Here is a 26269-nt window from a genome sequence, read left to right on the forward strand (position 1 = left end):
GGATTGTATCACACTGTATTATGTCCCAAATCTAAAAAAATAGTGCGTATAGTTATCATAAGAGCTGAGCAAATTTCAGACACTGCAATTGATAAAATGCCGCCATCTTGGATATCGGCATCTTTGATAATAGTTTTCTTTTAAAAAACCTGGTTTTTTTAACAAGATAACTTGGTTTTTTAAATCAACCTATGCTTCTTCGAAGAAAACCTAGTTTCGTGAAAGAAAACATGGTTTTCTTGAAGAAAACCATTTTTTTTTTAGAAGAAAACCAGGTTTTCTTCAATAAAACTAGGTTTTCTTAATTATTGGACGAACGGCTTGCCATAGGAACCTACACTTTATGCAAAAAGAATAAGTTATTTTTTAAAAAACCTAGCTTCATGGAAGAAAACCTGGTTTTCTTCAATAAAACATAGTTTTCTTCAAGAAAACCATGTTTTCTTGTTAAAAAACTTAGTTTCATTGAAAAAAAATAGGTTTTCTTGAAGAAAACTATGTTTTTTAAGAAGAAAACCATGTTTTTTTCAAAAAAACTAGGTTTTCTTAATTATTGGACGAACGGCTTGCCATATAGGCCTTCAATTTTGCACACAGGTCCTCTTTTACCATTAGTTGTCTTCAGTGCAACTTTTCCACATGATCTATGCATATTTTGTACATACTAATACAAGAGTCCCACGGTGTGACCCTTTGACCACAGTCTGTTCTATTCACGAATTACACAATTTATCGTTATGGTCCATTACATTACAGATTCAATTCAACATAAAACTGGAAACATAAAACAGAGGAATGGGCCCTTATCTGTAACTCCCAGTCCCTTAAGAGTTAAGGATCTGTGCGACCAAAATAGGACTGGGTCCTCATATGTAACTCCCAGTCCCTTAAGAGTTAAGGATCTGTGCGGCCATAATAGGACTGGGTCCTCATCTGTAACTCCAAGTCCCTAAGGAGTCAAGGATCTGTGCGGCCATAATAGGACTGGGATCTCATCTGTAACTCCCAGTCCCTTAAGAGTTAAGGATCTGTGCGGCCATAATAGGACTGGGTCCTCATCTGTAACTCCCAGTCCCTTAAGAGTTAAGGATCTGTGCGGGCATAATAGGACTGGGACCTCATCTGTAACTCCCAGTCCCTTAAGAGTTAAGGATCTGTGCGGCCATAATAGGACTGGATCCTCATCTGTAACTCCCAGTCCCTTAAGAGTCCAGGATCTGTGCGGCCATAATAGGACTGGGCTCTCATCTGTAACTCCCAGTCCCTTAAGAGTTAAGGATCTGTGCGGCCATAATAGGACTGGGACCTCATCTGTAACTCCCAGTCCCTTAAGAGTTAAGGATCTGTGCGGCCATAATAGGACTGGATCCTCATCTGTAAATCCCAGTCCCTTAAGAGTTAAGGATCTGTGCGGCCATAATAGGACTGGGCTCTCATCTGTAACTCCCAGTCCCTTAAGAGTTAAGGATCTGTGCGGGCATAATAGGACTGGGCCCTCATCTGTAACTCCCAGTCCCTTAAGAGTTAAGGATCTGTGCGGCCATAATAGGACTGGGCTCTCATCTGTAACTCCCAGTCCCTTAAGAGTTAAGGATCTGTGCGGCCATAATAGGACTGGGACCTCATCTGTAACTCCCAGTCCCTTAAGAGTTAAGGATCTGTGCGGCCATAATAGGACTGGATCCTCATCTGTAACTCCCAGTCCCTTAAGAGTTAAGGATCTGTGCGGGCATAATAGGACTGGGCTCTCATCTGTAACTCCCAGTCCCTTAAGAGTTAAGGATCTGTGCGGGCATAATAGGACTGGGTCCTCATCTGTAACTCCCAGTCCCTTAAGAGTTAAGGATCTGTGCCGCCATAATAGGACTGGGTCCTCATCTGTAACTCCCAGTCTGCATCGTCCTTGTTGGACCTGATGACCCTCATCTGACTATCAACCACCGCATCCTGAACCGAGTACGTGCTCTTAACTCGCCGCCTGAAATTAAAAAGATAATATTAGATGATCAATTGGTTAATAAGCGACATTACAAAAGTTTTTACACCACCGTGGTTAAAACCGTTATGATTTCGCGTTGGGGTGGGCCCGAGCCACGACCATCGGAAAGATAAACTTGAAAGCTAGACATTCTTTGAGGTTGTCCACCCCAATAACAGCCTCGAATTGCTTTTTTACATTATGAATGTTCAGAACCATGTCCATATTCGGTCTCGGGTAATCTTTGATGATGCAGGAATACGATGCTTATCAGTAGAGTAATAGCACACTTTCTAATATCTAAAATCTGGACAATAGCGCGTAGACCTCATTCTCTGTATCCGGTGTAACGTATTTGAGTGTTTCCGTTTCCGAGTGTTCTACCTCATTGTTTGGGGACGCAGAAAGATAGATTGACACGTTTTTCTGTGTTTACCCCTATTCATGGTCTCTCTATTATATGGAAAGAAAAAACACATATGCTATATGTACACCGGCTCAGTTCTATTTGAATTGAACCGGATATAGTAGAGCGCATCCTGAGATTTAGGTCTTTGATCATTGATTCTCCTACCTCGTTTCCAATATATTGAGAGGCGGAGTACGTTGAAAACCACTGGTGCCGGGATGAGTAGAACGTAATACACGCGTTATTGTTTAGGTTTGGGATATTATCTGTTAATCTGAGTACGGGGGGGGGGGGGGGGGCTTAAACTTACCTAACGATAATGATACTTGCAACTGTGATGATGAGGAGCGCTGGGATGATGACGGCTATAACAATAACAAGGAGCGCTGGAAAGAAATGTTCAGAAAACTGCAATTTCAAACCGCAGGTGCTTTGGAGCAGGGGCCCTATTGGTATGAATGTTTTGCGTGAGGAATAGACTTCCAGTAACAATAGATCGAAATTAGCCCGATCTTTTGTGACTGGTGAAATTTAGGGATGCAAGAAATGCATGCCACCCCTCTAAATTTAGTTGAAGAAACGCTTCTGACGTCAATTGTGGTTCGTAAACTGGGATATTCATTCGATTGGGCACCATCGAGAAGTAAGCTTAACCGCATCATGTTGGTTTACTCATGATGTGATAGCATGAATGAATAAACATAAAGATATCACTGAGAATTACGTAATTGGAGCGTTTTCATATATCATCGGATCATCACTTTTTTAGTACACAATTTAAGACATTGATTTTTTCTAACGAAAAGCTGGCATTTGTTTCAATTCAATCCGTCAATCTCTTCTTGAGAAATCCGCATTAGGCCGAAGTTATATAGGGTTCATGTTGTCACTTGTCATGATTCACTTGTCATGAGTTAACTGACTCAGGCTTGAAAACACAAAGTATGTGTGAAGTGTCATAATGAACGTATGTAGCAGCCCACTCTATGGAAATGACTTGTTTGTTCTTCATGCCATGCATGAAAAGTGAACAGTGACACGTCACATGTGAAAACGTGAACTCTATATAATCGCAACCTTAGGCCCAGTGTAATCTCCTTGGAACCCTGAAAGAGGGATTATTTCACTCTATCCAAAAATCATAGCTGCACATTGTGTGGAAACACTGAAATACAGGGAACAGCCAAGAACATTACAACAGTGTAACTTGTTTAGTCAAACCTCGTAACCTATGCCACGGAGAGTGCGCCCAAAGTGATACCTTACCATGACCTCTTTCGGGTGGGATTGCTGCTTGTATATCATCATCAGTTGTGTTGGCTGAAGTAGTCGTCGTTCCGTCTCCATCCAACGCCCTGGAGGTAGTTTCATCCATGGGAGTGGTCGCGGGGTTTGCAGTTTGAGCGGCAGATGTCGCCTCGTTGGTCGTACTGGTCGTAGAATTTTCACTCAACTCTGTTGGGGTCTCGGTGACCGAATGACCAGGAGTGCTTGTGACGTTTTTACTTTCTACGGATGGACTAATGGTTGGGTCATTGCCCCATTCGAATTCAAAAGGAGGCTCTGTTATGTTCCATGCTTCTCCAAGAGTTGTTGTGTTTGGACCAGTTCCAAACGCACTCTCCTCCCCTCCCACATCTGGGGTAGGAAAGCCGGTGTTGTTTCGCGTCCAGCTGACGTTCGCGCCATCTGCTGTGTGACGTTGTATCAAATCACTGTCAGTGCTGAAATTGGCTCCGGGTGCGGGGCTGCCTATAAGATGAAGAAAACACTCATGAAAGGTGAACAGTGACACTTCACATGTGAAAACGTGAACTCTATATAATCGCAACCTTAGGCCCAGTGTAATCTCCTGGGAACCCTGAAAGAGGGATTATTTCACTCTATCCAAAAATCATAGCTGCACATTGTGTAGAAACACTGAAATACAGGGAACAGCCAAGAACATTACAACAGTGTAACTTGTTTAGTCAAACCTCGTAACCTATGCCACGGAGAGTGCGCCCAAAGTGATACCTTACCATGATCTCTTTCGGGCGGGATTGCTGTTTGTATATCATCATCAGTTGTGTTGGCTGAAGTAGTCGTCGTTCCGTCTCCATCCACCGCCCTGGAGGTAGTTTCATCCATGGGAGTGGTCGCGGGGTTTGCAGTTTGAGCGGCAGATGTCGCCGCGTTGGTCGTACTTGCGGAAACATCCGTCACATTGTACGATGCAGTGGTTGTATTTTCCGAGATATCTGTAGAATTTTCACTCAACTCTGTTGGGGTCACGGTGACCGAATGACCAGGAGTGCTTGTAACGTTTTCACTTTCTACGGATGGACTAATGGTTGTGTCATTGCCCCAGTTACTAAAAACGTACTACTCGAAACAAGACTCATTTCCGTGCGTGTACTAGATCAGTTATAATAAGTGCGGAGAGCAATTAACAGTGAGTGTTGCCATTTTTAAATATGTTTAACAATGAATTGGTTCCATGTGGTAGATGTTCTTTTGAGACATTTAAACATGTTTCCCGCTTATTGGTAATCATCATTTGGAAATAGAAAAATTAGACACTTTTCATGAGAGAGAAACGTAAAGACCTACCAAATTTCGTTTATCTCGTCCAATAATCCACAGATCCATGTCGCTGCCTTTATATCAGTTCTTCGAAAACAAATACATTTGGATCATCACATCCAGCCAGATTTAAGCCAAGGGTAAAAATTATTCCAACTTTGAAAGTGCGGAAAAAAGATAGTGGATCCTCCTGAACGTCTAGAGTGAAATGGGCTCTTTGGGCGTTGATGATACATCTTGACCTACGGTCACAGGAGATCATTCTGTGACGTCGCGAAAAACACCGACCATCATTGGTTCAGAGCGCCTAAAACCTCTTGTCAAAGGTCATAATTTGAATCCCGGGTTCTACCTAGGGACTTGGCGAGAGTGCAAAAATATAAGATACAGAGTATAAAAAAAGCAAATAACATTCTTTTGTTTTCAGGTAAATTGAAACTCTTGAACGGAAAAAAACGACTTCATAATTACCAGTTCCGGAATAACAAGTAATGATACGGTCGTTAACATCAAATATTGATGGATCACAGACCAACAAACTGCGTCGCTAGCTTCGTTCGCTTTAAGACCAACGCGTTTCCAATATACAAGATGGAAATATGCCAAATGGGCCAACTCGTTATTGCGTTTGCTGACTTTACTGAGCGTTTCTTTCGGAGGCTTACCTGCTCATATTCAAAGCAGTCCTTTCCTTGCTGTAGTATTCTGAAACTTAAAAAAGATAAAATGCCCAACATGCAAAAGAGCAGTAGGCAGGGAGAGTAGCATCCTTCCTAAGGAAGATACGAACACGATTACAAAAAAAAATATCGCAGGGATCCCAACATTCCTTGTCATAAGTCGTTTGCTGATGATTTCTTGGTGATTTTAAACAAACACATTTTAAATGCAAACGCTATTTTTCGTTGAGTTTCCATTTTCCGTTGCGTTTGCATTTAAAATGTGTTTGTTATATACTACTCACACGTATTCTCAATATAATAGTGACGGAGGAAGAAGAACAAATTATCCTTGAGTTCATGATAGTCAGTGAGATGAACATTGTAGCAGCCACAGACACTAACAGCGATGATGGCGTTCAGGAAAATGCTGATGCTGCTTTCCATATCGAGGTCATTGTTACTGCAGTCCATGCATCACGGACGAATCGAACCGACAGATGTGGTGGGAAACGGATAACGCGGAACCAAGTGACGTCAATTCTGCCTTACGAAAATCAGCCTTCAGAAAATTTTGGACAATGATGCTACATCGAAATGTTTGGAATGATCCAAGGTACCAAGACAAAAAAACCAAAGCCTTAAAACTTAGACGTGGAAGGGGAAGAAGGTTTGTGACATACGGCCATCATCGGGACATCATGCCCAACTGTGTTATTGACCTTGTGAGAGGGTGGTATCCCAATTCAGACAAGACCCCATACATGGGACACAAATGGGAATAATCTGTATCTATGTGTCAAATTGTTTTCGTAATGGAACTATCATTTAACTTTATGGGCAGGGTTTTTAATCCCTATTTTTTCTTAAAGCTGTATTGCTGTGCAAATTTACCAGAGGCTATGAAAGGGCTGTGATTTCAATGATTTCAATGTCAAAGGTTATAAACAATTAAAAAAATTATAAAACTTCAGAATATCAATTCATTTAGTATTTCAGACAGGATACACAAAATATATCTAAACCAATTCCCCACACTCAAGAAGTATCCTCTCCGAGGAAATAAATTTAAATTTAATTCATTCGTGTAAAATACATGTACAATATTAAAATTAACATAACAAGACATTTACAACCAATATACAACATGATAAAATGTACATGTACTACACAGGTAACCATGTAGGTCGAGACCTATTATATGGCACCTGGAGAAAAGCAGGGATCGTCGGGATGCAGGCGGCATGCGCACCAACTAGGTAGGCCGACATTTTGCACAGCGGCAGAAAGTGACGAAGGTGCACATGTCATCAACATCCAGATTATCCAACCTGTTGACATATAAAGCATTTATTGAAGGTTTAAAAGTGTTCTTTTTTAAAATACGTATTTGAGCCGGGAGACTGTTCCAAAGTTTGGGTGTCCGAACCCAGAAAGACGCACCGAACGCTTCCGAGTGGAATCTCGGCTGCCCCAGTCGTAAACCGTCACCCCTTTTAAGAGCCGGGGTTATAAAAACACGTGCATCAAAATCCAGACGATTATAAAAAGAATTGTGCATGAAAACCAAGTCCTTAATTTCGCGACGGTACGACAGGGGCAGCAGAGACAACGCTCGCAAACGTTCAACATAAGGAATGTCTGGGCCTAAAATGTGACGGGTCACTCTCCGCTGAACACGTTCCACGCTTTCCAGATCACGCCGCACATGTGTGTCAAATACCTCCGCGCCATATTCAAGGCGACTACGCACTAGTGATTTGTATAACATAATATTCAAATTTACGTCCGACGAACGCCCACATACACGCCTTATCATACCCCACATTCTACTGGCACTGCTCACGATACCATCGACATGAAATGACCATGACAGGTTCGAAGAAAAGACAATACCAAGATCCTTAAATTTATCAACCCTTGATAATGCAAAGCCATTTATGTTATAGAAAAAGTGAATCGGATTTAACTTCCGCGTGACACTCATGACCATACATTTGTTTGGGCTAAACGTCATGCCCAATTGCCTACTCCAACCGTGCACTTTATCGAGGTCAGATTGAAGCTGAAAACAGTCGGTTTCAGACCTTATCACCCTACTCATTTTGGAATCATCGGCAAAAAGATCCATGGGTGTAACATCACTAACAACATCAGCAATATCATTTATACACAATAAGAACAGTAGTGAGCCCAAAATGGATCCCTGAGGCACACCTGACAATACATCTGGGAGTGACGACTCCGAGCCATTGACTATAACTCTTTGCTTTCTGTTAGTAAGGTAAGATGTTAACCAAGTCAGGAGACGTCCGCATATTCCAAATGAACGAATCTTATGTAATAAGAGGCAGTGGGGGACGGAATCGAACGCCTTGTCGAAATCTAGGTAAATGACATCAGTCTGACCCCCACTGTCTAAAACCTGGCCCAGTCTATGCTGAAATTGAACTAGTTGAGTGGTGGTGGAACGCTTACAAAAACCATGCTGACCTTTAGATCTGGATAAATAATGTTATAAATGCAACGCTCCATTACTTTAGAAACCACAGATAAGAGAGTCACAGGTCTATAATTTGAAACCAAGTGCTTGTCACCCTTCTTGGTACAACGTTGGCAATTTTCCAATCATTTGGTAAAGCACCCGTCTGCATTGAATCAACTGCTTGAGTTCACTAATTGATGCCGACAGCTTATCTAGCAAACTCAAGTACCCACTGTGATAACCTAAATTGCACGGCTTTGAAGTTTTCCTGGCAGCCAGCAAAATGTTGGAGTGCTCAGTGCAGCATCCTGATTCGTTCTAGGCTAGTGGAGGCGGGCTTATACGTCAGGCTAGTAGCTGTCACTCACATTCAAAATATTGAAAGGAAACCCCCTAAAAATTGAATTTCCCTATTGGCTGCAAGACAGGATTCGAGCTTTGAGTATGATGTTCATTAGATATTCAGAGACATGACTGACACTTGTGAAGAGGTTCCACAGTCTATTGACAAAGTTATTTGGGATAGTTTAATTATGACTGTCGGAGGCCTGGTAGCAACCTAGTTATTTGGAGAACTGGGGTCGTGACAGGTGATTAGCCTTTTATACCCAGACTCGGTCTTTAAATCACGTTCAGTTTGTTTATTACTGGTTGTCAGAGAACGAAATATCGAATCAACTGGCGAAACATATCATTTGTGAAGCTAGGTTCTGAGGGGAAGAGGTTCGCACGTCATTTGCCACCCTCGCCGTATTTCAATCCTGTGTTCCGTTAATCGCGCAGCCGTTCAAGATGACGTCCAGAAAAGTCGGGATCTGCAAAAACGTCCTGGTCGGTGGAGCAATATTTGCCATGTTCGGCTGGCTAGCATTGCTCAGTGTCAATCAGAATCATATTCTGAAGAAGGATAACGTGAAGTTGGCAGTAAGTTTCAACTCATCTCTTTCTAATCTTCGAGGAAATAATCATTTAAAGATGAGGCTATTGATTGCATTGCCCATCCTCACCGTGCCAGTTTGTGGCCAACCATTCCGCATTTTATGTTGCTCCCACGATTATTACCATGTCACCAAATGTTTAATCGCTATTTCAAGAAAGTTGAAAAACTTACCAAGCTTTGACATTTTGTCTCGATAGACAATCTTTTGATGTTTAAGAATCAACTATATTCCATTGCAAATATCAAACAATTCCCCTCGATGATATCCCTTTTTCATAATTTTTGCCACGGTCCGATATGTTATGAGCAAGGCCCGTGTGGGCTCGCCGTCATTTGTAAAATCGTGTAAAACAGTTATAAATTATGTTGCAGGATGTTCTAGGCCTTGGAAGACAGAAGCGAGAGTCAGGCGGTTCCAGTTCATCGTCCAGTCTTGGTAAGTTTGTAGGATTGCATATCGTTCTAAAAAATTCTGGACCTACGTCCAAAGTCAGCACGCGAATCGGGGCGAAAATTCGCCACTCATTCGCCTCCAAATCGCTCCCTGCTTCGGCGATTCTATCATGATCAGGCGAAAATTCAAACTGAATGAAAATAATCGCGGCTAATTCGCTCTCACCAACCATCGGAACGAAGCGAATATTACATGTGTTTTAATATGCGAATTCCCACATCAGCTGCTAGCAGACCGAACAAAAACACAAACTGGAATTCCCGGTCAACCTGACTCCAGTCATCATATACATCACATCTATCCACGAGGAGCTACACAAATTTGGCACAGAGGTTTGAGGTTCTTAGTATTATGGTATGTATTCCGAAGGATTGTGGCGGAATATACCGAATCATATAGCTAATCATAGTTAGGCTTATGTTTCCGAGACTCAGCCAACCAATCAAGATCGTTGTAGTATCCGGTCATCCTAAATAGCGTCCACCAGCGCCCACCAGCGTTCACCAGGTTTAAAGTCGGGTATAAAGTCATCAAAATTAAATTTTGTGGCCAAAACGTAATACGTACACCATAAAAAACACATTTCCTGAAAATTTCATGCTTATTTCGTTTATGACCATTAGATTTTACTTTGATGGCTTTAATGTATATATGTGTTTAAACCTGGTGGACGCTGTTTAGTATGACCCGATTTGTTTACATCACGTGACTGCATTTTTCCGCCGATAAAACATTTTACAAGGCGAAAGTCGTTGCAAAATCGTTTGGAAAATCGGATAAGCATGCAAGAGCCACCAATTTCGTAAAATCGCTCCATTATCGCCTGGAGCGATTTTTGGGGCGAAATCGAAGAATAGGCGCGATTGTGGGCGAATTTCGCATCTGACATACTGGCGATTTCATATTATCGCCTCACATTCGCCGGTCGATTTTTCGGACAGATTTCGCAGGCGAAATACTGTAGGGTGAATTTCGCCGGCGAATATCGCGTGCGGACTTTGGACGTGCAACGTACAGCACAACGAAAATTTCATGGTTTGACAGGCTTGGATGAATTTATTTGGTTGTGAAAGCGTTCCTCGCCGATTAAATCTGGGGGAAAGTTTAATACGAGCGTGTGAAGTGTGCAAATCGACTGAAAAATGGCTTCAAGCTAGATGTTTATCACAGGTGCATGCGTGACTGGAGATTTTCTAGACCGGATCACGCTATTGTGATAACTACTAGCACCTAAATTCCGGGATTATACCAGCTCCAACAGGTTTCATTATAAAAGCACAGGTAGCGACACCTGTTACTTGACAGAGACTTTAAGGAATTGTTTATTATGTTACAGGTGGCGCCACCTACATCCGGTGGGGTAGAACAACATGCCCAGCTGATGCTGAACTTGTGTACTCTGGTAAGTAAGAGCTTAAAGGGAAACTCGCATTATTAGCGGGCTTCACTCGCAACTCCTAGTGTTCTCTACAAGCCCTTTTGACAGGGCGGCGGCCCACCCTACCTTGCCAGCTTACCACCCTAACTTGGAAGCATTCACCATACGTTATCCAAGACTTTGCAAAGGGTTTCGATAGGGCCACCCTACCTGGTGTTGCACACTGGCCAACCTTCTTGAGTATCAAGGGAATCCTGCGGAACTCTGAACTCACACTCGAATCCTGAAGTGAATCGAATCGAATTTTAGTCCAAATCCGCCGTTGAATTCTCCAGAAAAAGCAGTGACGGATTGAAGCAAAGGACCAAGAACCAAGAAGGTAGATTTATTAACTTCGCTGGAACTCTTGATATATACCCGACCGCTATGTTTAAATGCTTTTACAAAATGTCTCATATACATTACATTGATGAGTTCTAAGGACCAAAGGCAGTTTCTACACTCTCTGCCACAATGTTTGATACTACCATTAATTTACTAAAGTCCTGAAATATCTCCCGGTCACAGTATGAGGCGCCATATTATTTTAAAACAGTGCCAGTGGCGGCCTCCGCATGCGTGGGGCGATGCATGGTCTACACATTCAACCTCTATTCCCAGAGCCAGAGGCAAGACCACTATTGATTTTTTAAGACTTTTAGCAGTTCAATTGTCAATGTTTGACCGCGACGCATCAAATACTGCGTGGGGTTGTGAATCTGAAATTTTGATATGATATTCCGGGCAGTCGGGCAAGTAAATGGTGAAAAGTAAACTGGTAGTTGACCACGGAAATTATTTTTGATAATCGACAAATTGGACAGACATTGATATTTCCACTCTTTTCAGACAACTGGCGGAAAAATCTCAAAGCACCCTATTGCCAAATTAGCAAAATTCAAAATTTTTTTATCAAATAATTTCTTTATATCTGTAGACTTGCCACAGCAAATATTTTTTCAATACCTCTCCAAATATGTACTTGATAGTTATAAACATACTCGCGTCTAATTGATAGGTCTGGACCCATTTTGAATTGCTAATCAATTGGTCGACGGATGTACAAGTTGATACACATTTACTTCGTGCCAGCTGTGGGGCCGAAGAAGAGCTTAATCCGAATCTGACAATAGAGGGACCCGTGTGTTGGAGTATGTAAGTTTTCCATTTCTTCAATGCATGTTTTGGTCATACAATGAAAGCAAATTTCTATTTCATGGTATCTCATTTGTAGGCTATGCCGGGGGTGAACACTCCACTTTCACCGGTGGTGGTGCTGGCTACGTCTGTCTGACTGACAAACCAAAATATGCCACTTACACAGCCGCTGGAGATACTGCTGGGTATATTTACGGAGTGGAACTTGAACTGATTGGAACCACTGGGAGTATATTCAACACAGCTAACGCTAAACCAAACGCCTTGCAGGACTCGGACGTAAAGTGCGCAGTTTGTCAAAGTACAAGACCGGCCAAGGTAACTTTCTGACCGTCGAATATGCTTCAAATATTTACAAAACGACGAAAATTACAATCCTGTTATTCATCTCAAAGACTTATAAGCCGCCCACATCTATCTTCTTTTTGTAAAAGCAGATTTGTGAAGTAAGGGGTACATTTAGGCCGCCAAAATAACCCCGGTCTAAGATTTTCCAAGTTCGACGACACTAAGATTTTCAGTCAGTAGGGGACCTGATTTTCCAGAAAAGCTTTCAAGACGCAGGTCCCATCTCATTATATCACTTAATTTGACAATACAGGCCCATTGCGTCCTTTTAATCTTGAATTCGGGCCATTCTTCAACTGCATTAAGTCAAAAGTAGGGTCCTTTTTCATTAGCCTGTGACAATAAATGACTCGTTCGTCTCACAATTATCAAAATTGCTTGCTGCTGAGAATGGTGTTCAATCACACGTTATGTCCCTATGTTATTTGGACAAAGGAGACATACTTTACTAATTAACAACTTCCCTATGTCCGTCGTTTCAGATCATGATACCTGGCACGAAAGAATGTGTTCCCGGTTGGACCATGGAGTACTGGGGATATCTGATGTCTGAGGGCCACGGCAACAAGGGAAGGACAGAGTTCGCATGCGTGGACAACGCCCCTGAATCTGGTAGCGAAGGTGGCGCCAAGAGTGAGGGTGGCGCATCGATGTACCATGTTCAAGGTCAATGCGGTTCACTGCCGTGTAAGCCGTATGTGAACAATTATGAACTAACATGCGTCGTTTGCACGAAATAGTATCACACAGGTTATGGTGATGCCGGTGTAGAAGTAGAAAATGTCCCCCTGGAAGGCGTGTCCGGCACTATTGTAATCTGACGGATGATGGTATGGTTATATTGAGGCCAAGAGTGTCAATAGCTTTAGCTTAAAGCGAATAATAGAATCAATTGATCCCAGACAATCCAGGGTATTTCAAACTTCTGCACTGGTTAGGAATCATCTCGAAGAACATATAAGAACAAGGAATCGTTCTTTCTTTTAAACCTTTTTTAGGCCGGGGGGGGGGGGGGTAATTGCAACGAATTGCCATCGGACATTTTGAAGGTTGGAACCTATTGTGGGACTTTTGAATAGGCGGAGCTTATAAATTTTTAATTAATGACATACAGTTTTGCAAACTGTCCTTTATTATATGTTCTTCAGTCCTTGTTATTATGATGTACAACACAGATATATACTCCAGTTTCACTGACCTAAGGCAGGTGTAATATATGTGAGTGTTTCCCGTGTATGAGTGTTTCCCCTCATTGTTTGGGAACGCTCAAAAATAGATTGACAAGTTTTTCTGTGTATCCCCCCTATTGAAAATTCGTGGTCTCTCTAGCTGCCTATTGTTTGGAAACACTGACACATGGGGAACAACCACAGATGTTACACCGGTTCGGAACCATGGACATTTTCTTTGTGACCATTCGATGCCATTCAAAATGTTGATTCGAACAACACCTAGACAACAGACAATTTAGACAACACTTGAAGTCGTCCGATGCTCATGACGTCATATTCCTACTTAACATTTATTTCCATTTGATTATTGTAATTGATCAACAGGTCTTATATCAGTGAAGTTGGAGTTAAAATGCTTGGATAGAAAGTAGCTGCAAAAATCACCTGGTCAATTACACACTTTAGTGTATCATATTACATAAGAATGACTTTTCTTTCATTGTTGTAAAGAATCAAAATACACTGTATGCATTATTGTTAACCATATCAACTGTAGTCACTTAGAAAAATAAAGAATAACCTCACTACTACGATACATTCTTTTCTCTTACTAACTTGGCAGGCACTGTGTAGTCACGCAGTTCTGATTTCTGCACCACTTAGGAGTCAACAAGGATACATTCTGAACTATCAGAGTCTCCCCTGATTGGTGTTACGGCATCCGCGGGGTCGGCGGAGTGGATCCAAGGCTTGAGGGTCAAAAAGAAAAGGACACGGTCTTTATCTGAAATAAATTTTGCAGATAAAAATTTTCGTTATGTTTTCAGAAAAGTTCACATACGTATTGTGGTAAAGATTTTTATAACCTGGCCTACCGCAGCAAGAGTGGGGTCGGGATCCCAGGTTACAGTAGATAGAGCTTCGGGCCTAATAATCAGGAGGTCGAACATTGCCCTGTTTCATTCTGGTGTTATTCTCTAAACTTGTCGTCTGCTTTTGTCGTTACCAAAACCGAACAGCTCCATCAAACCTCTATTGAACTGTCTTCCAGTTGCGCAGTAAATCAAAAAGTTAACAAAGCAATTTAAATCGACCATAAAAGCACCAAGATACTTTAGGGATGCGTAGACGATGTCGGAGGTGTACAGAGGTGAAAATCTTTCGATGATGCCCAGTACATCATATACACTGCCCGGAGTCTCCAGTATGATATTCACAATCACCACTGCCACCACACGAATTGTGGCCGTATTTCGTCCTCTGCTTCAGTTTTCTGACTTTTTCAACGAGTTGAATTTGGTGTGGTTCAGGGTTTTTATCACAGAGATTGTGATGTATACCAGAATTGAGCAGGGAACAACCAACTTCACCAATATTGCAAGGATATTTATGTAACCAAAATAATAAATGGGATGGTCGTATAGTTCTGTATAGGTATACAAGGGCCTCGTTCTTCCAACACAGGGGTCGTTACGATAGTCGATAGTGTAGCCAAAGGGAATGGGGAAACGGTACGCAAGGGCACCGCCGAAGATACAGCCTAAAGCAATATACGCGTTCCTCTTGGTGCAAAGCGAAGACGCACTCAAGGGGCGACACACAGCTATGAATCGTTCCACCCCGACACACACTGTAATGTAAATGGACGCAGTCTTGGCAAACGACTTAATGGTCTTAATATACGGATACGCTACATTAAAAAACTCCATGTAATCATTAAGCTAGTCGACATATCTGTGATATCGTCGCATGGTGTTGCGAAGAAATTCTGTGATCAAGACAGTGCTGTCTGTTGCAGCCAAAGCTCGGAGAAAAATGCAAGTTGATGTCAACGGCGTCTCTCGACCGAGGACTTTGAATGCTAAGCAGTTGCCAGCAAGGCCAAGTGGTGTAACGATGAACATCAACGGAACTTGAAGAATAAATGAAAAATAGTCGATGAAGCTGGTTAACGAACTCAGTGTGTAGCCCGAAAGGCATTTCACGGCTCCATAAAGTGGAGTTGGACCGGGTAAAACAATTGAAGCGTTAACCTCCATATGGATAGAATCCGGGATTGTTTCACACTGTATTATGTCCCAAATCTAAAAAAATAGTGCGTATAGTTATCATAAGAGCAGAGCAAATTTCAGACACTGCAATTGATAAAATGCCGCCATCTTGGATATCGGCATCTTTGATAACCCTACATCATATACTGCTTCACCAGTTCAAACTGGTAAGGGTAAGTCTTATTCAGCCTGAGTGCCACTTTATTTCATAAAACGGTTTATCTTCTCAATAATTAACAAAACCTGACACTTTCTGATGTGTTTAAGGTGATTTTATTGGGAACTATAAATGCCGCGTGGGGCAGCTATCATTTTTGTGGGCTAAGTGGTGACGCGATAGCCTCTTTGCAAATCGAAAAATTCTTTCCTGTTCTCTATCCGTGGTACTACTTTCCAAGATGGTAGCAGCTTACTTGTGCCAGAGTCTTTCGAATAAATTTTACTTGTGGCGTTACGAGGAACGAAATCAGCACCTCCAGTGTCGAGATTGGTATGAGTCCCGGTATCGGTAGGAGACTGCGGATTGAGTTTAGATCTTTATGTCGGGACAATAGCGCAAAATAGTGCCATATACCCGCGAGAGGATTTTGACTCATCCGAGCAATGGCACGTTGAAATAAGAGCCCAATAACCCCCCCCCCCCCCAATCGACTGGCAAACACCCCCAATGACCACACACGCAAATACAAAAACAACCCCCCCCCCCCCTCCAGCCTGGAGGGCTGGGGGGGGGTTGTTTGTCAGTCGATAAGGGGGGCTATTGAGGTCTTATTTCCATGTGCCTGTGATTCGAGCCAAGAATAGAAGCCAGTGTAAACTTGTGCAGTGTTGGAGTATTAAAGCACTTCCTCGTCTACGCCAGCTTTCGACGTTCCGTCATGACGCCAAGTTGTATACGGAATATCTTTCACGGTGGATTTAAACTCATTCTTCTGGAGACATTGGCATGACATTTTCACAAATGAATAAATGATACATAAGCTATATGATTGGCGAAAACAGTCCCTATGACTTCTTAAATTAGTGGTCTTGTAATACAGTGTGAACACTTTGACTGTGTAGTTCCCTGGTAGCGTAACTGCGGACGGAAAAACGCCGAGGAATTAACAAGGTTCCGTAGCCGACAGTCACCGTAGTGTTTTGTGCCCGTAACGCTAGTACGGCCGGACCATTCCCACTACAAGTGGTTAGCACATTTTGTCAGCCTCATGTGAATTCAATGCTGCCGCCGCAAGCGCACTTCACGATAGTCGATGATCAACTGATGCCGGCCTGTTATCGCCGTATTAAGATCGCCCGCCGCCAGTTTATCCGTCTGTGTATGTTAACAGAATGAACATCGACTGTCACCGATATATACACAGTCATACAAGTACTGAACTCGCAACAGACTCTAAAAAACGACAGCTGATCATTTCTAGTGTTTGTTGTACATGATTGTAAATCGAGTATGTATCAACTTCCGAATGGATATTTGACTCCGGGTGATTATTACGTGTGTTATATCGACTATAGGCCTACAATAGCATTCCGCGAAGATGACGTCACTGCAGCTCCTGCCCTCTATTTCCCCATCGCTGAAGTACAGGCAATGTCGGACAAACATGCGGTTTCGTAATGGATTCAGGCTTTCTAACAAGGGCAGTTAGATTCAATCTGGCACATGTCCGAGTGTTGGAAATACTACATGATTGTTCTGAATATTTCTCTCTCTGACTCTATGGTATCATTCATGCTAAAAACAATGCAGGGTCAAAGATAATTGACTTTGAAATAAGCTCAAATGCGTAGAAATAAGTGTCGATGTCCGACTGTCACGTGACTAAAACGTCATCAATATCTTATGCAAATGACCTTGTGAGCTATAAATAGTAACTTCGCGGAATGCTATTATGCACACAGGTCCTCTTTTACCATTGGTTGTCTTCAGTGCAACTTTTCCACATGATCTATGCATATTTTGTACATACTAATACAAGAGTCCCACGGTGTGACCCTTTGACCACAGTCTGTTCTATTCACGAATTACACAATTTATCGATATGGTACATTACATTACAGATTCAATTCAACATAAAACTGGAAACATAAAACATAGGAATGGGCCCTCATCTGTAACTCCCAGTCCCTTAAGAGTTAAGGATATGTGCGGCCATAATAGGACTGGGTCCTCATATGTAACTCCCAGTCCCTTAAGAGTTAAGGATCTGTGCGGCCATAATAGGACTGGGTCCTCATCTGTAACTCCCAGTCCCTTACGAGTTAAGGATCTGTGCGGCCATAATAGGACTGGGTCCTCATCTGTAACTCCCAGTCCCTTACGAGTTAAGGATCTGTGCGGCCATAATAGGACTGGGTCCTCATCTGTAACTCCAAGTCCCTAAGGAGTCAAGGATCTGTGCGGCCATAATAGGACTAGGATCTCATCTGTAACTCCCAGTCCCTTAAGAGTTTAGGATCTGTGCGGCCATAATAGGACTGGGCTCTCATCTGTAACTCCCAGTCCCTTAAGAGTTAAGGATCTGTGCGGCCATAATAGGACTGGGTCCTCATCTGTAACTCCCAGTCTGCATCGTCCTTGTTGGACCTGATGACCCTCATCTGACTATCAACCACCGCATCCTGAACCGAGTACGTGCTCTTAACTCGCCGCCTGAAATTAAAAAGATAATATTAGATGATCAATTGGTTAATAAGCGACATTACAAAAGTTTTTACACCACCGTGGTTAAAACCGTTATGATTTCGCGTTGGGGTGGGCCCGAGCCACGACCATCGGAAAGATAAACTGGAAAGCTAGACATTCTTTGAGGTTGTCCACCCCAATAACAGCCTCGAATTGCTTTTTTTACATTATGAATGTTCAGAACCATGTCCATATTCGGTCTCGGGTAATCTTTGATGATGCAGGAATACGATGCTTATCAGTAGAGTAATAGCACACTTTCTAATACATAAAATCTGGACAATAGCGCGTAGACCTCATTCTCTGTATCCGGTGTAACGTATTTGAGTGTTTCCGTTTCCGAGTGTTCTACCTCATTGTTTGGGGACGCAGAAAGATAGATTGACACGTTTTTCTGTGTTTACCCCTACTAGCATATACCCATGGAGCGGGCAAAGTTGAAATATAATATACATTAGTTAAATGGGCACGATGATTGAGCTACATTAGATTTCTAACGTTACTGAAGTTTTATTAAAGGTTAAACACGAAATTAACTGCATTTAGGGACTTATTGCTGCTATCTACATGCAACCCCCAATAGATTGATTGGAGTACGCTATTTTGCACAATGCATTGAGACCAGTGACAGCAGGTCCTGTTCCAAATAAGGCCCTCACATATTAGGCATATCACCTACCCACTCCCGTACCCAATGCCACTGTCGGACCAAAGCCAGGCGCATGGAGAGATGCAGAACGCAATTCAAACTGACAACATCAGTCAGTAAAGAATAAAACAAAGAGCAAGCGCTGGCCACTGTACATATTTTGTCCATCCTGGCATAACTGTTTATTGATACCCTGACTGCATGTTCCGGTAGGCCACTCTCCAGAATTTGCCTTATCACTCAGGTCAGTGTTTCTCGAATAGAACTAAAATAGAACAGGCTAATAATTAATCTCCCTGCTAATACCCTGCACCATGGACCAGGTTGTATAGCACTACATACGTGCTGGAAGCTAATACTGATGTGGCAGGGAGAATATGCGTGAAGTTTGTGTATGCTTTTGAGAATGAGCGGAGCTCTCCAGTCGACGTGCTCTCTGAAAAGTTGTTATTTATTCTAAAAACACGAAGATATTCGACGTATGACACCCTCAGTGACACTCTTACATATGATCCAGACCTACGAAGCCAAAGGTTGCAAGAATTCGACGCATTTCCAAAGCCCAATTTTGAAACAAAAATCGCCTCCTAAATAGCGGCCACAACGCGCATTATAGTATAGATTCATGGTCTCTCTATTATATGGAGAGAAAAAACACATATGCTATATGTACACCGGCTCAGTTCTATTTGAATTGAACCGGATATAGTAGAGCGCATCCTGAGATTTAGGTCTTTGATCATTGATTCTCCTACCTCGTTTCCAATATATTGAGAGGCGGAGTACGTTGAAAACCACTGGTGCCGGGATGAGTAGAACGTAATACACGCGTTATTGTTTAGGTTTGGGATATTATCTGTTAATCTGAGTACAGGGGGGGGGGGGGCTTCAACTTACCTAACGATAATGATACTTGCAACTGTGATGATGAGGAGCGCTGGGATGATGACGGCTATAACAATAACAAGGAGCGCTGGAAAGAAATGTTCAGAAAACTGCAATTTCAGACCGCAGGTGCTTTGGAGCACGGGGCCCTATTGGTATGAATGTTTTGCGTGAGGAATAGACTTCCAGTAACAATAGATCGAAATTAGCCGGATCTTTTGTGACTGGTGAAATTTAGGGATGCAAGAAATGCATGCCACCCCTCTAAATTTAGTTTAAGAAACGCTTCTTATGTCAATTGTGGTTCGTAAACTGGGATATTCATTCGATTGGGCACCATCGAGAAGTAAGCTTAACCGCATCATGTTGGTTTACTCATGATGTGATAGCATGAATGAATAAACATAAAGATATCACTGAGAATTACGTAATTGGAGCGTTTTCATATATTATCGGATCATCACTTTTTTGGTACACAATTTAAGACATTGATTTTTTCTAACGAAAAGCTGGCATTTGTTTCAATTCAATCCGTCAATCTCTTCTTGAGAAATCCGCATTAGGCCGAAGTTATATAGGGTTCATGTTGTCACTTGTCATGATTCACTTGTCATGAGTTAACTGACTCAGGCTTGAAAACACAAAGTATGTGTGAAGTGTCATAATGAACGTATGTAGCAGCCCGCTCTATGGAAATGACTTGTTTGTTCTTCATGCCATGCATGAAAAGTGAACAGTGACACGTCACATGTGAAAACGTGAACTCTATATAATCGCAACCTTAGGCCCAGTGTAATCTCCTTGGAACCCTGAAAGAGGGATTATTTCACTCTATCCAAAAATCATAGCTGCACATTGTGTGGAAACACTGAAATACAGGGAACAGCCAAGAACATTACAACAGTGTAACTTGTTTAGTCAAACCTCGTAACCTATGCCACGGAGAGTGCGCTCAAAGTGATACCTTACCATGACCTCTTTCGGGTGGGATTGCTGCTTGTATATCATCATCAGTTGTGTTGGCTGAAGTAGTCGTCGTTCCGTCTCCATCCAACGCCCTGGAGGTAGTTTCATCCATGGGAGTGGTCGCGGGGTTTGCAGTTTGAGCGGCAGATGTCGCTGCGTTGGTCGTACTTGTGGAAACATCCGTCACATTGTACGATGCAGTGGTTGTATTTTCCGAGATATCTGTAGAATTTTCACTCAACTCTGTTGGGGTCACGGTGACCAAATGACCAGGAGTGCTTGTAACGTTTTTACTTTCTACGGATGGACTAATGGTTGTGTCATTGCCCCATTCGAATTCAAAAGGAGGCTCTGTTATGTTCCATGCTTCTCCAAGTGTTGTTGTGTTTGGACCAGTTCCATGCGCACTCTCCTCCCCTCCCACATCTGGGGTAGGAAAGCCGGTGTTGTTTTGCGTCCAGCTGACGTTCGCGCCATCTGCTGTGTGACGTGGTATCAAATCACTGTCAGTGCTGAAATCGGCTCCGGGTGCGGGGCTGCCTATAAGATGAAGAAAACACTCATGAAAGGTGAACAGTGACACTTCACATGTGAAAACGTGAACTCTATATAATCGCAACCTTAGGCCCAGTGTAATCTCCTGGGAACCCTGAAAGAGGGATTATTTCACTCTATCCAAAAATCATAGCTGCACATTGTGTGGAAACACTGAAATACAGGGAACAGCCAAGAACATTACAACAGTGTAACTTGTTTAGTCAAACCTCGTAACCTATGCCACGGAGAGTGCGCCCAAAGTGATACCTTACCATGATCTCTTTCGGGCGGGATTGCTGTTTGTATATCATCATCAGTTGTGTTGGCTGAAGTAGTCGTCGTTCCGCCTCCATCAACCGGCCTGGAGGTAGTTTCATCCATGGACGTGGTCGCGGGATTCGCAGTTTGAGCGGCAGATGTCGCCTCGTTGGTCGTACTGGTCGTAGAATTTTCACTCAACTCTGTTGGGGTCTCGGTGACCGAATGACCAGGAGTGCTTGTAACGTTTTTACTTTCTACGGATGGACTAATGGTTGTGTCATTGCCCCATTCGAATTCAAAAGGAGGCTCTGTTATGTTCCATGCTTCTCCAAGTGTTGTTGTGTTTGGACCAGTTCCAAACGCACTCTCCTCCCCTCCCACATCTGCGGTAGGAAAGCCGGTGTTGTTTTGCGTCCAGCTGACGTTCGCGCCATCTGCTGTGGGACGCGGTATCAAATCACTGTCATTGCTGAAATTGGATCCCGGTGCGGGGCTGCCTATAGGTGAAGAAAACAAAAACATGGGACTGGTGACTGACCTGTCATGGTGACACGCTGAAATACCACAATGACATAAATATACACCAGATATTGAGCTCTAAAGGTCTTTCAGCCAACAGAAAAATGCACCTCAGCGAAAAGAAAAACAGCCAAAGGTTTTTAGATCCTGTATGACTTAAGTTTAGACGGTAGGTTGGAGCTAAAAAGACCCCCAACCCGAGGTAGAAAGTTTCCTTGGTGGAATTTGATATCCACTGAACGATCACAAATTTGGTTTTGAATAACTTCTAAGGTATTTTAGCCAACACAAATATGCACCCTCAGAAGTTTTCACCACGGTTTTTGAGATTCCGAAAAGGAACTGGCTATTCGAACCGCCACGGTGCATGGGGCCATTGTTTCCGGTCTCATTCGCACCGTCAGAAACACCGTTACGGTGAAAGGTACCGTACCGTGATGGTGCGAATAATACGGAGTGAATAAATAGATCGCACCGTGGTGACATGGGTGATGGTGGGTAAGGAAAGTAGGCCTAATTCATGATTGAGGTTGTGTTTGTTTGTGACGAGTGTTGGAAGTGCCTTTACTCCTGGCTCCGGGTGTGGGTAGGGTCCTTGACTTCCAGCCAGGCCAGCCGGCCCTGTCACGGTACGAATAGCCACGGCCTTCCGAAAAACCTCTTACGGCTTTTCTGTTCAATTGAAAAACTCTCCGTAGTGCAGAATATTTTGTGTTGGCCCAAACATTGAACGACAGATTCATAGATTACCTACCAGCAGACACCTGTAGATCTGTTTGTTGCACAATGTTGTAGCAGCATATCCAAAACGTTAAATACAACAGCATTATCAAGATTTTCTCAGAGTTATGCCTCAACACGAAAGAAGAACTCAAATTGAAGTCACCAACTGCTCTGAATCGGCCTTTTAAGTATCCGTGATAAAAAGAAGTATATTGTGGTAAAATAGCCCAGCCCAATCATGCCTGTTTGTCAGATTCCATTCTCAAACAGTATCCTTCCGTAGCCATTCCTCAGCAAATGCGACTTAACTTCGAAATAAGTTCAAATAAGGAAGTTATGATAAACTCATGTTTTTTTTCGTCATCATATTCCTACTTAAATAATGAGTCACATCACTCTCCTTCTTGGAGCCTATTTCCTGTATTATATATAGTTCAGCAGACGATTTCTGGAATCTCGAATTCTCTCCCTGAAGCCTGCATGTGCATTTTACTTCTGATCACATTACGAAAGATGCATTGTCAAATACACACGAAATGCACTGCGTGTAGTACATGTATATAAGCCTGAATCGTTATAATTTATGTTCTTGGTAATTTTATCGCAAATTAGTTCACCATTTCCTGCATTTCTGTATAACTTGTGCTGAACCTTTCAAATCATGATGTTATTCAGACACACAGAAAAGAGTCAAATTATGAACGAATTCTGCTTATTCAACTTGCATGGGAGGATGTCTATTCTACATCTCGTAGCCTAGACCTTTTGACCAAAAACGAGTTTTCTCGATTGGGCACCGTGGAAAAGTAAGCTTAACCGCACCATGTTGGTTTACTCATGACGTGTTAGCATGAGGGAATAAACATAAAGATATCACTAAGAATTACGTAATTGGAGCGTTTTCTTCGGATAATTGTATAGTAATCATTCATATATTATCGGATCATCACTTTTTTGGTACACAATTTCAGATATAGATTTTTACTAACGAAAAGCTGGCGTTTGCTTCAATTCAATCCGTCAATCTCTTCTTGAGAAATCCGCATTAGGCCGAAGTTATATAGGGTTCATGTTGTCACTTGTCATGATTCACTTGTCATGAGTTGACTGACTCAGGCTTGAAAACACGAAGTATGTGTGAAGTGTCATAATGATCGTATGTAGCAGCCCGCTCTATGGAAATGACTTGTTCGTTCTTTATGCCATGCATGAAAAGTGAACAGTGACACGTCACATGTGAAAACGTGAACTCTATATAATCGCAACCTTAGGTCCAGTGTTATCTCCTGGGAACCCTGAAAGAGGGATTATTTCACTCTATCCAAAAATCATAGCTGCACATTGTGTGGAAACACTGAAATACAGGGAACAGCCAAGAACATTACAACAGTGTAACTTGTTTAGTTAAACCTCGTAACCTATGCCACGGAGAGTGCGCCCAAAGTGATACCTTACCATGATCTCTTTCGGGCGGGATTGCTGTTTGTATATCATCATCAGTTGTGTTGGCTGAAGTAGTCGTCGCTCCGTCTCCATCCACCGCCCTGGAGGTAGTTTCATCCATGGGAGTGGTCGCGGGGTTTGCAGTTTGAGCGGCAGATGTCGCCTCGTTGGTCGTACTTGTGGAAACATCCGTCACATTGTACGATGCAGTGGTTGTATTTTCCGAGATATCTGTAGAATTTTCACTCAACTCTGTTGGGGTCACGGTGACCAAATGACCAGGAGTGCTTGTAACGTTTTTACTTTCTACGGATGGACTAATGGTTGTGTCATTGCCCCATTCGAATTCAAAAGGAGGCTCTGTTATGTTCCACGCTTCTCCAAGTGTTGTTGTGTTTGGACCAGTTCCAAACGCACTCTCCTCCCCTCCCACATCTGCGGTGGGAAAGCCGGTGTTGTTTCGCGTCCAGCTGACGTTCGCGCCATCTGCTGTGTGACGTGGTAACAAATCACTGTCAGTGCTGAAATTGGCTCCGGGTGCGGGGCTGCCTATAAGATGAAGAAAACACGCATGAAAAGTAAAGAGTGACACGTCAAATGTGAAAACGTGAACTCTATATAATCGCAACCTTAGGCCAAGTGTAATCTCCCGGGAACCCTGAAAGAGGGATTATTTCACTCCATCCAAAAATCATAGCTGCACATTGTGTGGAAACACTGAAATACAGGGAACAGTCAAGAACATTACAACAGTGTAACTTGTTTAGTCAAACCTCATAACCTATGCCACGAAGAGTGCGCCCAAAGTGATACCTTACCATGATCTCTTTCGGGCGGGATTGCTGTTTGTATATCATCATCAGTTGTGTTGGCTGAAGTAGTCGTCGCTCCGTCTCCATCCACCGCCCTGGAGGTAGTTTCATCCATGGGAGTGGTCGCGGAGTTTGCAGTTTGAGCGGCAGATGTCGCCTCGTTGGTCGTACTTGTGGAAACATCCGTCACATTGTACGATGCAGTGGTTGTATTTTCCGAGATATCTGTAGAATTTTCACTCAACTCTGTTGGGTTCACGGTGACCAAATGACCAGGAGTGCTTGTAACGTTTTTACATTCTACGGATGGACTAATGGTTGTGTCATTGCCCCAGTTACTAAAAACATACTACTCGAAACAAGACTCATTTCCGTGCGTGTACGAGATCAGTTATAATAAGTGCGGAGAGCAATTAACAGTGAGTGTTGCCATTTTTAAATATGTTTAACAATGAATTGGTTCCATGTGGTAGATGTTCTTTTGAGACATTTAAACATGTTTCCCGCTTATTGGTAATCATCATTTGGAAATAGAAAAATTAGACACTTTTCATGAGAGAGAAACGTAAAGACCTACCAAATTTCGTTTATCTCGTCCAATAATCCACAGATCCATGTCGCTGCCTTTATATCAGTTCTTCGAAAACAACTACATCTGGATCATCACATCCAGCCAGATTTAAGCCAAGGGTAAAAATTATTCCAACTTTGAAAGTGCGGAAAAAAGATAGTCGATCCTCCTGAACGTCTAGCGTCGTTAGCCGCATCGAGTGAAATGGGCTCTTGGATCGTTGATGATAAATCTTGACCTACGGTCACAGGAGATCATTCTGTGACGTCGCGAAAAACACCGACCATCATTGGTTCAGAGCGCCTAAAACCTCTCGTCAAAGGTCATAATTTGAATCCCGGGGTCTACCTAGGGACTTGGCGAGAGTGCAAAAATATAAGATACAGGTATAAAAACAGGAAATACCATTCTCTTGTTTTCAGGTAAATTGAAACTCTTGAACGGAAAAAAACGACTTCATAATTACCAGTTCCGGAATAACAAGTAATGATACGGTCGTTAACATCAAATATTGATGGATCACAGACCAACAAACTGCGTCGTTAGCTTCGTTCGCTTTAAGACCAACGCGTTTCCAATAT

At 42.6% G+C, this 26269-nt stretch overlaps 4 protein-coding genes across 4 annotated transcripts in view; 1 reads left to right on the forward strand and 3 right to left on the reverse strand.

Annotated features, from left to right (window-relative positions):
- The window catches only part of LOC135496980 (DNA damage-binding protein 2-like), a 46155-nt gene extending 36731 nt beyond the window's left edge, over positions 1 to 9424 (reverse strand). The window contains exon 1 of the mRNA XM_064786591.1: positions 9208 to 9424. The gene's annotated coding sequence lies outside the window, so the exon portion shown is untranslated. The remainder of the gene's footprint in view (positions 1 to 9207) is intronic.
- Positions 602 to 3944, reverse strand: LOC135496985 (uncharacterized). Its single transcript, XM_064786597.1, has 3 exons — positions 3654 to 3944; positions 2698 to 2773; positions 602 to 1978 (listed from the first exon to the last, which is right to left on the reverse strand). Exons 1-3 carry the CDS (start codon positions 3760 to 3762, stop codon positions 1840 to 1842), a joined length of 324 nt encoding a protein of 107 aa, XP_064642667.1. The 5' UTR covers positions 3763 to 3944; the 3' UTR covers positions 602 to 1839.
- Positions 8647 to 14178, forward strand: LOC135496983 (uncharacterized). Its single transcript, XM_064786595.1, has 5 exons — positions 8647 to 9020; positions 9409 to 9472; positions 10827 to 10892; positions 12142 to 12383; positions 12896 to 14178. The coding sequence occupies exons 1-5, from the start codon at positions 8889 to 8891 to the stop codon at positions 13151 to 13153; spliced, it is 762 nt and encodes a 253-aa protein (XP_064642665.1). The 5' UTR covers positions 8647 to 8888; the 3' UTR covers positions 13154 to 14178.
- A 2866-nt stretch (positions 14179 to 17044) lies between these two features.
- On the reverse strand, positions 17045 to 26057 carry LOC135496930 (mucin-2-like). The gene is made up of 6 exons (XM_064786527.1): positions 25124 to 26057; positions 24318 to 24854; positions 21632 to 22117; positions 20826 to 21362; positions 19869 to 19944; positions 17045 to 18289 (listed from the first exon to the last, which is right to left on the reverse strand). Exons 1-6 carry the CDS (start codon positions 25230 to 25232, stop codon positions 18151 to 18153), a joined length of 1884 nt encoding a protein of 627 aa, XP_064642597.1. The 5' UTR covers positions 25233 to 26057; the 3' UTR covers positions 17045 to 18150.
- Positions 26058 to 26269: the final 212 nt, after the last annotated feature.

Source organism: Lineus longissimus, chromosome 12, assembly GCF_910592395.1.
Source record: "Lineus longissimus chromosome 12, tnLinLong1.2, whole genome shotgun sequence".
In the NCBI taxonomy this organism is placed as follows: Eukaryota; Metazoa; Nemertea; class Pilidiophora; order Heteronemertea; family Lineidae; genus Lineus; species Lineus longissimus.

Excerpts from the sequence above, each read along its gene's own strand:
- LOC135496985 (XM_064786597.1), bottom strand. The coding sequence starts at position 3,762 with ATGGATGAAACTACCTCCAGGGCGTTGGATGGAGACGGAACGACGACT. Across the intron at positions 2,774-3,653 it reads CCCACCCGAAAGAGGTCATG|CGCTCCTTGTTATTGTTATA; the intron begins GTAAGGTATCAC and ends ATTTCTTTCCAG. Across the intron at positions 1,979-2,697 it reads GCAAGTATCATTATCGTTAG|GCGGCGAGTTAAGAGCACGT; the intron begins GTAAGTTTAAGC and ends TTTTAATTTCAG.
- LOC135496983 (XM_064786595.1), top strand. The coding sequence starts at position 8,889 with ATGACGTCCAGAAAAGTCGGGATCTGCAAAAACGTCCTGGTCGGTGGA. Across the intron at positions 9,021-9,408 it reads AGGATAACGTGAAGTTGGCA|GATGTTCTAGGCCTTGGAAG; the intron begins GTAAGTTTCAAC and ends ATTATGTTGCAG. Across the intron at positions 9,473-10,826 it reads CAGTTCATCGTCCAGTCTTG|GTGGCGCCACCTACATCCGG; the intron begins GTAAGTTTGTAG and ends ATTATGTTACAG.
- LOC135496930 (XM_064786527.1), bottom strand. The coding sequence starts at position 25,232 with ATGGATGAAACTACCTCCAGGGCGGTGGATGGAGACGGAGCGACGACT. Across the intron at positions 24,855-25,123 it reads CCCGCCCGAAAGAGATCATG|GCAGCCCCGCACCCGGAGCC; the intron begins GTAAGGTATCAC and ends TTCATCTTATAG. Across the intron at positions 18,290-19,868 it reads GCAAGTATCATTATCGTTAG|GCGGCGAGTTAAGAGCACGT; the intron begins GTAAGTTGAAGC and ends TTTTAATTTCAG.